Source organism: Somniosus microcephalus, chromosome 12 (genome assembly GCF_052327205.1).
Source record: "Somniosus microcephalus isolate GS21.2 chromosome 12, FLI_Smic_1.0, whole genome shotgun sequence".
Lineage (NCBI taxonomy): Eukaryota > Metazoa > Chordata > Chondrichthyes > Squaliformes > Somniosidae > Somniosus > Somniosus microcephalus.
The window spans coordinates 15,677,955-15,691,173 of NC_140998.1; the positions used below are offsets into that span (position 1 = coordinate 15,677,955).

A 13,219-nucleotide genomic window follows, 5' to 3' on the forward strand; every position below is an offset into this window, starting at 1 on the left:
ACTTCCAGAAGGCATTTGATAAAGTCCCACATGGGAGACTGTTATCTAAGGTAGAAGCCCATGGAATTGAGGGCAAATTATTGACCTGGTTAGGAAATTGGCTGAGCGGCAGGAGACAGGCAGTAGGGATATTGGGCAGGTACTCAAATTGGCAGGAGGTGACTAGTGGTGTCCCAGAGGGATCTGTGTTGGGGCCTCAACTATTCGCAGTATTTAGATGTTGGCATAGTAAGCCACATATCCAAATTTGTCAACGACACAAAGATAGGCAGCATTGTAGGCAGTGCAGATGGAAGCATAACATTACAAAGGGATATCGACAGATTAAGTGAATGGGCAAAACTGTGGTAAATGGATTTCAATGTAGGCAAATGTGAGGTCATCCACTTTGGATCTAAAAAGGATAGAACAGGAGTACTTTCTAAATGGTGAAAGGCCAAAAACAGTGGAGGTCCAAAGAGACTTGAGGGTCCAGGTACATGGATCATTAAAATGTCATGAACAGGTACAGAAAATAATCAAAAAGGCTAATGGAATGCTGGCCTGTATATCTAGAGGACTAGAATACAAGGGGGTAGAAGTTATGTTGCAGCTATACAAAACCCTGGTTAGACCACACCTGGAGTACTGGGCGCAGTTCTGGGCACCACATCTTGGGAAAGATGTATTGGCCTTGGAGGGAGTGCAGCGTAGGTTTACCAGAATGATACCCAGACTTCAAGGGTTAAGATATGAGGAGAGATTACACAAATTAGGGTTGTATTCCCCAGAATTTAGAAGGTTAAGGGGTGATCTGATCGTAGTTTTCAAGATATTATTAAGGGTATATAAAGAGAAACTATTTCCCCTAGTTGGGGAGTCTAGGACTAGGGAGCATAGTCTAAAAATTAGAGCCAGATCTTTTAGGAGTGAAATTAGGAAACACTTCTACACACAAACAGCAATTGATGTTGGATCAATTGTTAATTTTAAATCGGAGATTGATAGCCTTCTGTTAACCAAAGGTATTAAGGGATATGGGCCAAAGGCAGGTATATGGAGTTAGATTGCAGATCAGCCATGATCTCATTTGATGGCGGAGCAGGCTCGAGGGGCTGAATGGCCGACTCTTGTTCCTATGGTTCCTACCGTGACATGCTACTGCAGGTGGAGCTACAGAGTCTAACCCCACTCTCATGTTCACTCCCAACACCCTTTACTTTTAGGTAACTATCTAATTCCCTTTATAATCTTGAAGGTCTGTCTGAACAACCCTCCAACCTTTTCCGATCTAGGGGAGAGATGGGGGGGGGGGGGGGGGATCCTAACTTATCAAATCTCTCTTCACAACTGTAACCCCTCACCTCTGATAACATCCTAGTTAAGTTACCCAGCACCTTTTCCATTGCTTTTATATCCTTTCTATAATGGAGTGTCCATAACCGTACACAGTACTCCACTAATTAAGGTCTTGTGCAGCATTAACATTATTACCTTGCTTCTGTACTGCATGTCTCTAGATAGAAACCCAAAGATTCCCTGTGCTTTTATTTACCTTCTCCGATTGAGCTGCCACCTTTGGTGACCTGTATCTGCACACTAAGGTCCCTCTGCTCCTGTACTCCATTTAATTCTGATCCTTTTATGGTGTACTGTCCCCATTCCAAAATCTAACATTCTTCAACTTTATTTAATTACAATATAGAGGACTTACAAACTAGTTATATAAAGTATGTAAAATGTTTGTATTTGTGTATTCCGATTATTCGCTCACCTTTTCTTGTGTAAATTGCTTGAGGCAAAAAAAAAGCCGTAGCTACAATTCCTTATAGTAAAAAAAATTGTCTTTGCCTTTGAAGCTCGTGTTCACAAAATGAAGTGTAAAACCAGAAGTTATTACAGGAAATAATTAGGAAATGTACTTGGACTGCTAGCGTTCTCCCTGTGCCCTTGTGCAGTGATGCCTGCAGCGCATGCAGGAAAGCCTGTTGTGAAGTGTTACTTTTGGTAGTTACTGTAAAAAGCATCCAGAAAAGGCTTGCATTTGTCGGTTCAGGCCACTGCTTTCTGGTTTTGAATGAATGTTATGCCCACTGCGCCAGTAAAAAAAAAAAAAAAAAAAAAAAAAATCTTGGAATTGTACATAATAAAAACACAGTTCAACTTATTTAATCACTGCACTTCAACGACCCCATTCTATATTCTAAATAAAAACACGGATTTCCAGAACAATCAGCCTTGGGCACTTTCACATCGTTGAATGCGGGTAAAGCAGGGTGGGGTATGCATGATGAAAACTTGGTAGGAAAGCCTAAATCACCAGACACATCTGAACTTGAATGGCAGAAAAACGAAGAATGTGTGTGCTTGTATTCCGTTTAGTATCTAGCTTTTCCCTGAGCCCACCAGTGTGTGAAATGTGGGCCACGCACCTGTTGCTGGAGAGGGAAATGATGTGGCCACTCGATGATCAGTACAGTGCTGCACTAGTTCACAGCTTGGTTTGAATATGAAACTTATAGCTATTGGTGTACTTTCTTTTAGGATATCCTGCTCATCAATCTCATCATTGAACATATGATTTGTGATCCAGATCCTGAGCTGGGCGGTGCAGTCCAACTTATGGGACTACTCCGCACTTTAGTTGACCCCGAGAACATGTTGGCCACAGCCAATGTAAGTATATTGTTGTTATAAGTCGCATTCTATTTTCCAGTTATGTGGGTGTTCCTTACCGTCCATTTTCTACTATTTGTTGTTTTTTAATATAAAAACCTGATATTTCATCTTATCCCACACCTCCATCTACCTCCCTGGTTGCCACCTCTAACTGAGTCCAGAGGTGTGGAACTTTGGTGCTTTGCTCAACCCTTGAGCTCAGCTTCTTTCACCCTGTTTGTCCTTTACCAAGATTGCTTTCTTGGTCCTCTAAAACATTAGCAGCTACCTCCCCCTCTGCCACAAAACCTCAATCCATAACTTTATCTCCTCGAGGCCGAATTTCTCCAATGCTTTCGTTGCCATCCTTCCCATTTCCACCCATAAACTGAGTCATCCGGAATGCCCAGTTCTCTGTGCTCCTCCACACATCTATACGGCCTGCATCTCCATCATCTGCCCATCCTTGCCACGGTCCACTGGCTCCCATGTACCCGAAAGAAAAGATCCTCATTCTTCCTTTGAAATCCCCCCTTGGCCTTTCCTAGCCCAACCTCCATAATCTCCTTCATGCACCCTCACCTCATCGGGCACTATTCTCATTCTCTCTTCCACCATTGAATGACGCACTCTTTCAGCCCATATTCCTCCGCCATCCAAATTCCCTTCTTCGGCACTGTCACCTTGTCACTGCCTCCTGCTTTCAAAGTCCTAAATATCCTTCTCTTTGATCGCACTTTCACCCCCTCCTAACTGCGCTCTCTCCTTGTTGCTTTGTGTCCATCCTGAGATGTCTCTTCATGCACGAGGAGCACTATAGAAATTAAGTTGTAATTGCTGTGTGTATGCGTGCTTCATCTCCACTTGAGTGGGGTACTAGAGGTTGCCTCAGACAGTGCCTTGAGAGACGGAGAGTAAATTACAGAGGGGGTTGGGGGGAAATCTCATTCTTTGTTAAACTGGAGCCTGCTGACCGAATGTCATACTTCAGTTCGACTAGAAGCTGTCCAATTTAACGTGGGTTTTCTCCGGGTGCTCCGGTTTCCTCCCACAGTCCAAAGATGTGCGGGTTAGGTTGATTGGCTATGATAAATTGACCCTTAGTGTTAGGGGGATTAAATACGTGGGGTTACGGGGATAGGGTGGGATATGTGTTGGTGTAGGGGTTACGGGGATCGGGTGGGATATGTGTCGGTGCAGGCTCGATGGGCTGAAATGGCCTCTATCTGCACTGTGGGGTTTCTGTGATTCTGTGATTAGTTCAACAGGTGAAGACTTTGCACAATTGCAAGCATTAGTTTGAGCCCTTCAGAACAAAGCTTTTTTTGCCAGGATTAGCTTCACCAGTCCACAGTTAGTGAGCGCAAGTTATGCTGGATCATAAATGCACACTATATTTAGCTCCATTATAGTGATGTTGGGATGTGCCTTTCTTGTATTAGATACCTGACCTTTTTTTTGCCGTTGAAATCCTTTCCCTCGGTACTGATTCTTGTAAGCCTTAAGCTAGGAGGTTTAAAAATTCCAGCTACAGTTCTGTCTGTTGCCACTTAAATTGCAGATCTGTTCACTAATAGAAATGGTTTCCCCCCAAAAATATGCATTTGATCAGAAGTTGCTGATAGCTTTCAGCGTCAAATTTCAAATGCTAAGCAATTTTTAATAAATCGTGTGTGTACACACACACATTCTTTATTGTAGCGATATGAGAGCCATACACAAAAGCAAGTTGCACCCTTTTTCTCTATACCATTGATCAGTCAACTCGATGTGTTGATAGCCAAAGGGTTTTGAGGACGCGAGGGTGGTTGGTACCCTCGGCTTTTCAAAGGAGCGGTGAGATGAACGTGCGCCTGCCGCTGTGGTGCCCTGCAAAGAAAATATGGCCCAAATCAATGAAGCCTGTGGTATTTGTGTATCGATGTGACTGTACGGGATGGGGGGTGGGGCACAACAGGCAATTAAGCTCCTGTTTGTGTAACCAGCCACTGATTAAGATTGCTAGTTCAGCACTAGTAAAACAAGGATGCTTCATGAAGGTCAGTTCGGCTAAAACAGTGACTCTGGACAAGAAGTACAAAGAGACTAATCTTGATAGATGCTCGGTGACGATCAAAACTTAGCCGTGGCGTGTTTTTAGCAGGCTGCGGAAGACAGGAGATTATTTTGTCTGTCTCCAAACAATCCCTTCGAGGCATTGAGACTGCTTTGTTTCAGGTACATGTGTCTTGGGATTAGTGCAGCAGTACACCAGTAATTCTTCATAGGCCTGTTCAGCTGTCACCCAGATACTGGGTCTACCCATTGAGGACTTAATTTGTTCACTCATTCAGTTAAGGATACAAGAGCTCATTTTGTGTACTCTCACCCTGCTGAAGTGGCTTTCTGTGTGTTGAAAGCCGCCTGCTGCTTCACCCAGTGGACTCGGAAATTCCCGCCGGGCTGTATTTCCAAGCATTGGAGCATTTTGCCCCAGTGTCGAGCTCTTAATGCATGCGATCTAGCTTAAATTCCAAGCACAATGATTTCTCCTAGAATGCTAACTAATTGGGGGGGAAATACATACTCCAGGATTTTCTGGTAGTAATCCTAGTGTGCTGAAATAAATTGAGCTACAGCAGGATGATCGCGAACCAGAGCTGCATACTTCAGCTTTCGACGGCTCTGGTGTTATGATAGGAGGATGCACAAAGTGGGGCCCAGGAGTGATAGGCCTAGAAATTGGATACTGCTGGAAGACGGCCACAGGCACTGCGCGGCGAGAGATGCCTGTGCCAATGTTCCCTTTCATTTTTTTTTGTGTGCGCGGCGCCCATTCAAAATACCGTGCATGCGCGGTTTTTCCCATTTAAAAGCCGGCAAGCCAGCTGCGCAGGAGCTCCAGAGCGCTGCGAGGCTGCACAGCTGAAAGGGAACATTGGCCCGCGCCCGTTCAAAAAAACAAAAGTTGACATTTTTTGAAAAAAATAATTGAAGTTTTTTTCAGGGCTAAAAATAAACTTACCTTTTTTTGAAGTATTTTTAAATTATAAATGAGTGGGAAAAAATTTTTTACTTTTTAAAATTCTTATGTCTGGTACGCCTGCTTTTACCGGGCATAAGATTTTTAAGTGATTTCAGCGGGCGGAGGTTCTGCAGAAAGCGGAACTCTCCACCTGCAGAGGCCCTTCTCCGGGGCAGGCGTCTGATCTGTCAGGACGATTCTTGACAGATCAGAAATGCCGGTTTTCAGCACATGTGCTTCGCATGCCTGAAACCGGCATTTCCGATGTCTCTACGGGTGTATACACAGCTCGTACGCACCCGTAGGCATCGGAAAATACAGGCCGTTAAATTCCTTCAAAATTCTATAGACTCTGGAACAGTTCCCATGGATTGGAGGATAGCTAATGTAACCCCACTATTTAAAAAAGGTGGTAGAGAGAAAACGGGGAATTATAGACTGGTAAGCCTGACATCAGTAGTGGGGAAAATGCTAGAGTCCATTATAAAAGATGTAATAGCAGAGCACTTGGAAAACAGTGACAGGATCGGACAAAGTCAACATGGATTTACAAAAGGTAAATCGTGCTTGATTAATCTACTGGAATTTTTTGAGGATGTAATTGGTAGAATAGATAAGGGAGAACCAGTGGATGTGGTGTATTTGGACTTTCATAGAAACATAGAAGATAGGAGCAGGAGTAGGCCATTCGGCCCCTCGAGCCCGCTCCGCCATTTAATGAGATCATGGCTGATCATCCAAATTCAGTACCCTGTCCCTGCTTTCCCCCCCATATCCCTTGATCCCTTTAGCCTCAAGAAATATATCCAACTCCTTCTTGAATATATTTAATGAATTGGCCTCAACTGCCCTGTGTGGCAGAGAATTCCACAGGTTCACCACTCTCTGGGTGAAGAAATTCCTCCTCATCTCTGTTCTAAATGGCTTACCCCTTATCCTTAGACTGTGACCTCTGGTTCTGGACTCCCCCGCCATCGGGAAAATCCTTCCTGCATCTAGTCTGTCTAGTCCTGTTAGAATTTTATAGGTTTCAATGAGATCCCCTCTCATTCTTCTAAACTCTAGCGAATATAAGCCTAATCGACCCAATCTCTCCTCATACGTCATTCCTGCCATCCCAGGTATCAGTCTGGTGAATCTTCGCTGCACTCTCTCCATGGCAAGAACATCCTTCCTCAGATAAGGCGACCAAAACTGCACACAATACTCGCGGTGTGGTGTCACCAGGGCCCTGTACAACTGCGGCAAGACATCCTTGCTCCTGTACTCAAATCCTCTGGCTATTAAGGCCAACATACCATTTGCCTTCTTAACCGCCTGCTGCACCTGTGTGCTTACCTTCAGTGACTGGTGCACAAGGACACCCAGGTCTCGTTGCACTTCCCCTTTTCCCAATCTATTGCCGTTCAGATAATCTGTCGTCTTGTTTTTTCCACCGAAGTGGATAACCTCACATTTATCCACATTGGGCAGATGAATGGCAAATGCAGTATAATCACCCAACCTGTCCAAATCGTACTGGAGTTTCTCTGCATCCTCCTCACAGCACACACGCCCACCCAGCTTTGTGTCGTCTGCAAACTTGGAGATATTACATCTAGTTCCCTTGTCTAGATTATTTATATATATTGTGAATAGCTGGGGTCCTAGCACCGATCCCTGCGGTACCCCACTAGTCACTGCCTGCCACTCGGAAAAAGACCCGTTTATTCCGAACTCTGCTTTCTGTCTGCCAACCAATTCGCTATCCAAGACAGTACCTTACCCCCAATGCCATGTACTTTAACTTTACACGCTAATCTCTTATGCGGGACCTTATCGAAAGCCTTCTGAAAGCCCAAATACACCACATCCACTGGTTCTCCCTTATCTATTCTACCAGTTACATCCTCAAAAAATTCCAGTAGATTAGTCAAGCATGATTTACCTTTTGTAAATCCATGTTGACTTTGTCCGATCCTGTCACTGTTTTCGAAGTGCTTTGCTATTACATCTTTTATAATGGACTCTAGCATTTTCCCCACTACCGATGTCAGGCTTACCGGTCTATAATTCCCTGTTTTTTCTCTACCACCCTTTTTAAATAGTGGGGTTGCATTAGCTACCCTCCAATCCATGGGAACTGTTCCAGAGTCTATAGAATTTTGGAAGATGACCAGCAATGCATCTACTATTTCTAGGGCCACTTCCTTAAGTACCCTAGGATGTAGATTATCAGGCCCTGGGGATTTATCAGCCTTCAATCCCGTCAATTTCCCTAACACTATTTCCCTACAAATACTGATTTCATTCAATTCCTCCCTCATTAGACCCTATGTTCCCCGACATCTCTGGAAGGTTATTTGTGTCCTCCTTTGTGAAGACAGAACCAAAGTACGTATTTAATTGGGCTGACATTTCTTCATTCCCCATTATAAATTCCCCTGATTCTGCATGCAAGGGACCTATGCTTGACTTCACCAATCTTTTTCTCTTCACATATCTGTAGAAGCCTTTAGTTAGTTTTTATGTTCCCTGCAAGCTTACTCTCATAATCTATTTTCCACCTCTTAATTAATCCCTTTGTCCTCCTTTGCTGAATCCTAAACTGCTCTCAATCCTCAAGTTTGCTGCTTTTTCTGGCCAATTTATGTCGCCTCCTTGGATCTTATGCTATTCCTAATTTCCCTTGTTAGCCATGGTTAAGTCAACTTTTTTGTTTTATTTTTATGCCAAACAGGGATGAACAAATTCTGTAGTTCATCCATGCGATCTTTAAATGTTTGCCATTGCCTATCCACCACCAACCCTTTAAGTAACGTTCCCCAATCCATCCTAGCCAACTCGTGCCTCATACCATCGTAGTTTCCTTTATTTAAATTCAGGACCTTAGTCTCTGAGTCAACTACTTCACTCTCCATTTTAATGAAGAATTCTATCATATTATGATTGCTCCTCCCCAAGGGGCCTCGCACAACAAGATTGCTAATTAATCCTTTCTCATTACATAATACCCAGTCTAAGATGGCCTGATCTCTAGTTGGTTCCTCAACATATTGGTCCAGGAAACCATCCCATATACACTCTAGGAATTCCTCCTCCACAGTATTGTTACTAATTTGGTTAGCCCAATCTATATGTAGTTTAAAGTCACCCGTGATAACTGCTGTGGCCTTATTGCACGCGTCTCTAATTTCCCGTTTAATGCCATCCCCAACCTCAGCATTACTGTTTGGGGTTCTGTATACAACTCCCACTAACGTTTTCTGCCCATGGTATTTCTCAGCTCTGCCCATACAGATTCCACATCATCAGAGCTAATATCCTTCCTTACTATTGTGTTAATCTCTTTAACCAGCAATGCTACCCCACCTCCTTTTCCTTTTTTCCTGTCCTTCCTGAATATTGAATACCCCTGGATGTTGAATTCCCAGTCTTGGTCACCCTGGAGCCATGTCTCCGTAGTCCCAATTATATCATATCCGGTTACATCTATTTGCACAGTTAATTCATCCACCTTATTACGAATGCTCCTCGCATTAAGACACAAAACCTTCAGGCTTGATTTTTTAACACTCTTAGTCCTTTTAGAATTCTTATTTACTGTAGCACTGTTTGATTTACACCCTTGATTTCTCTGCCTTCCACTTTTGCTTTTCTCCTTCCTGTCTTTTATTTCTATCCTTGCTTCCCTTTCCTCTGTTTCCTTGCACAGGTTCCCAACCCCCTGCCATTTTAGTTTAAACCCTCCCCAACAGCAATAGCAAACACTCCCCCCTAGGACATCGGTTCCGGTCCCGTCCAGGTGCAAACCATCCTGTTTGTACTGGTCCCACCTCCCCCAGAACCGGTTCCAATGTCCCAGAAATTTGAATCCCTCCCCCTTGCACCATTCCTCAAGTCACATATTCATCTTAAATATCCAAATATTTCTACTCTGACTAGCATGTGCCACTGGTAGCAATCCTGAGATTACTACCTTTGAGGTCCTATGATTTAATTTACCTCCTAACTCCCTATATTCAGCTTTTAGGACCTCATCCCATTTTTTAACTATATCGTTGGTACCTATATGCACCACGACAACTGGCTGTTCACCCTCCCCCTCCAGAATGCCCTGCAACCGCCCCGAGACATCCTTGACCCTTGCACTAGGGAGGCAACATACCATCCTGGAGTCTCGCTTGCGGCCGCAGAAACGCCTATCTATTCCCCTTACAATAGAATCCCCTATCACTATAGCTCTCCAGCTCTTTTTCCTCCCGTCCTGTGCAGCAGGACCACCCATGGTGCCAGGAAGTTGGCTGCTGCTGCCTTCCCCTGATAAGCCATCTCCCTCAACAATATCCAAAGTGGTATATCTGTTTGAAAGGGGGATGGCCACAGGGGACCCCTGCCTGCGCCTACTACTCTGCCTAGTGGTCACCCATTCCCTTCCTGCCTGTGCAGCCTTTACCTGCGGTGTGGCCAACTCCCTAAACGTGCTATCCACGATGTCCTCAGCATCGCGAATGCTCCAGTATGTATCCATTCACAGCTCCAGCGCCGCAATGCGGTCTGTCAGTAGCTGCAGCTGGATACACTTCCCGCACACATGGTCGTCAGAGACACAGGAAGTGTCCCTGATTTCCCACATAGCGCAGGAGGAGCATATCATGGGGCCGAGCTGTCCTGCCATGACTTACCCTTTAATTAATTCAAATTAAATTAAATCAAATCAATGCCACTAATTACACTACAATTAAATGATATACTCAAGGGCCCTTGTTTACTACCACTCCCCACTACACAACAGAGACCCTAGAAAATTTAACCACAAAAATTAAGTTTGAAAAAAAGCGAGAAAGAAATACTCACCAACCAATCACTTACCTGCTTTCTGGTGATGTCACACATCGATTACTTTTTACTTCTCGCTGCTGCCGCCGGTGTGTCTGGGCCGCTCTCTCCCCGCTCGTTAACTCCTCGGTCTCCACACTCAGTCTCCACCCAGGGCCGCTCTCGCTGCTGCCGCCGGTGTGAAGGCTTTCAGAAGGCTTTCGATAAGGTCCCGCATAAGAGATTAGCATGCAATGTTAAAGTACATGGGATTGGGGGCAAGGTACTGACTTGGATAGAGAACTGGTTGGCAGACAGGAAGCAAAGAGTTGGAATAAACGGGTCTTTTTCCGAGTGGCAGGCAGCGACTAATGGGGTACCGCAGGAATCGGTGCTAGGACCCCAGCTATTCACAATATATATGAATGATCTAGATGAGGGAACTAGATATAATATCTCCAAGTTTGCAGACGACACAAAGCTGGGTGGGCGTGTGTGCTGTGAGGAGGATGAAGAGAAACTCCAGTATGATTTGGACAGGTTGGGTGATTGGGCAGATGCATGGCAAATGCAGTATAATGTGGATAAATGCGAGATTATCCACTTCGGTGGCAAAAACAGGAAGGCAGATTATTATCTGAACGGCAATAGATTGGGAAAGGGGGAAGTGCAACGAGACCTGGGTGTCCTTGAACATCAGTCGCTGAAGGTAAGCATGCAGGTGCAGCAGGCGGTTAAGAAGGCAAATGGTATGTTGGCCTTCATAGCCAGAGGATTTGAGTACAGGAGCAAGGCTGTCTTGCTGCAGTTGTACAGGGCCTTGGTGAGACCACACCTTGAGTATTGTGTGCAGTTTTGGCCGCTTTATCTGAGGAAGGATGTTCTTGCCATGGAGAGAGTGCAGCGAAGATTCACCAGACTGATACCTGGGATGGCAGGAATGACGTATGAGGAGAGATTGGGTCGATTAGGCTTATATTCGCTAGAGTTTAGAAGAATGAGAGGGGATCTCATTGAAACTTATAAAATTCTAACAGGACTGGACAGACTAGATGCTGGAAGGATGTTCCCGATGACGGGGGAGTTCAGAACCAGGGGTCGCAGTCTAAGGATAATGGGTAAGCCATTTAGGACAGAGATGAGGAGGAATTTCTTCACCCAGAGAGTGGTGAACCTGTGGAATTCTCTACCACACAGGGCAGTTGAGGCCAATTCATTAAATATATTCAAGAAGGAGTTAGATATATTTCTTAAGGCTAAAGGGATCAAGGGATATGGGGAGAAAGCAGGGACAGCCATGATCTCATTAAATGGCGGAGCAGGCTCGATGGGCCGAATGGCCTATTCCTGCTCCTATCTTCTATGTTTCTATGTCTATGTTTCAGCACTAGGTAGTCTCTTAAAGGTGAGTTGCCTTCTGCTGATCAGAAGTGCTAAAAGTGCTTTAGCACTTACACAAATGGCTCAACAGGCTAGGGAAAGGGCACCCAGGGTCTTGGACACAGCACTCGAACTTTGAGCAGAGGTCAACACTGTAAGAGAGGTCTTCTACACACAGGAGGCCCTCCAGAAATAAGGTTGTGGGGCCTGATCGCCGATGTGGTCACTGCCAGCAGTGTCACCGCCCCAGGACCTGGCTCCAGTGCCCAAAGAAGTTTCATGACCTCAAACGAGTGGTCATAGTCAGTGAATGCATTTTTAAAAGCCATCTCCTACCAACTGCACCACTCGCCTCACACTCTGCTCAATGCATGACCTCGCCCTCTCCCCTCCCCATATCACTCACTTACCAACAATCTCTACCAAACATGAGGCACACCTCACATTTCTAGCTTCACTTCACCCCCCTTGGAGGAGACAGTGCTGGCCATTCTTGGCTGAGCCCTGGACCAGCGGCGGGATTGAAAGAATACAAGATGCTGGTATCCTCCTCCTTCTTGCATCCCACAATCTCTTCTGATTTACAAGCTGCACATAGTGCAAGCATGCACCTCTTGCTTTCCCGCCCTCCCCTCACCACAACCCTACCCTTGTGCCTTCCTCATTTCAGACACCCAAGAAATCCAGCCTGCCCAGCCAGAGGTTGACCAAGAAGAGGGAGAGGAGGGTGAAGAACAAGAAGAAGAAACAGTCACTCGGTTTCACACTCCCAGCCACCAGCTCCTCGAGGTCGTTGTGCAAGGCCATCTGCAGTGTCCCCCACTGAAAGTCAGCAGCCTTCCACCAGTCATGCTGCAGCCACTGGGGTAGCACTGCGTGACATCACTAGGATAGGAAAAGGCACAAGCAAGACACTCACTAAGGGAATGCATAAGGGTGATTCGTTGATTTTTTGATGTAAAATTGGATGCATATATGGATGAAGTTGGATTGGAAAGTTTGCTTTGTGGTGGCTTTTATTTCAGCACTGTACCCAAGAGGACGCTGTGATGGTCAGTAACAGAGGGAAGGTAAGGGGTTGGACAAATGTTGAAAGTGGAATTGGGGTTGTGTTCACTGATACCACAGGTGGATGATTTGATCCCAGATATCCCGGCCAGAAAGGGGTTGTCTGGGTTGCCTCCTTCCTCCCTCTGCGAGCAGCTTGTCCCCTTTGCTGCCTCTGCTCCATCTCCATCTCATGCTGCAGCTCAAGGCGGACTGCAACTAGAGCCCCCAGGACTGGGAGCAAGTGATGTTCTCGGAGATCTTTCTTTACAAGCCAACGCCTTGCAAACGTCCAGCACACTAACAACTTTTTTAATGTATTGCACCAAGCCACTACTCCAATAAAATGTAAAG

The 13,219-nt window shown here is 45.3% G+C and overlaps 1 protein-coding gene across 5 annotated transcripts in view; it reads left to right on the forward strand.

The window, feature by feature from the left end:
- Positions 1-13,219, forward strand: part of LOC147109043 (serine/threonine-protein phosphatase 4 regulatory subunit 3A) — a 144,968-nt gene that overhangs the window by 104,370 nt on the left and 27,379 nt on the right. For 3 of the 5 annotated variants that reach the window (XM_086002604.1, XM_086002607.1, XM_086002603.1), the window contains exons 8-9: positions 2,524-2,655; positions 12,844-12,888. In XM_086002604.1, the coding sequence (XP_085858730.1) occupies positions 2,524-2,655; positions 12,844-12,888 (177 nt within the window). The remainder of the gene's footprint in view (positions 1-2,523; positions 2,656-12,843; positions 12,889-13,219) is intronic. The other 2 variants (XM_086002606.1, XM_086002605.1) reach the window with 1 other exon arrangement.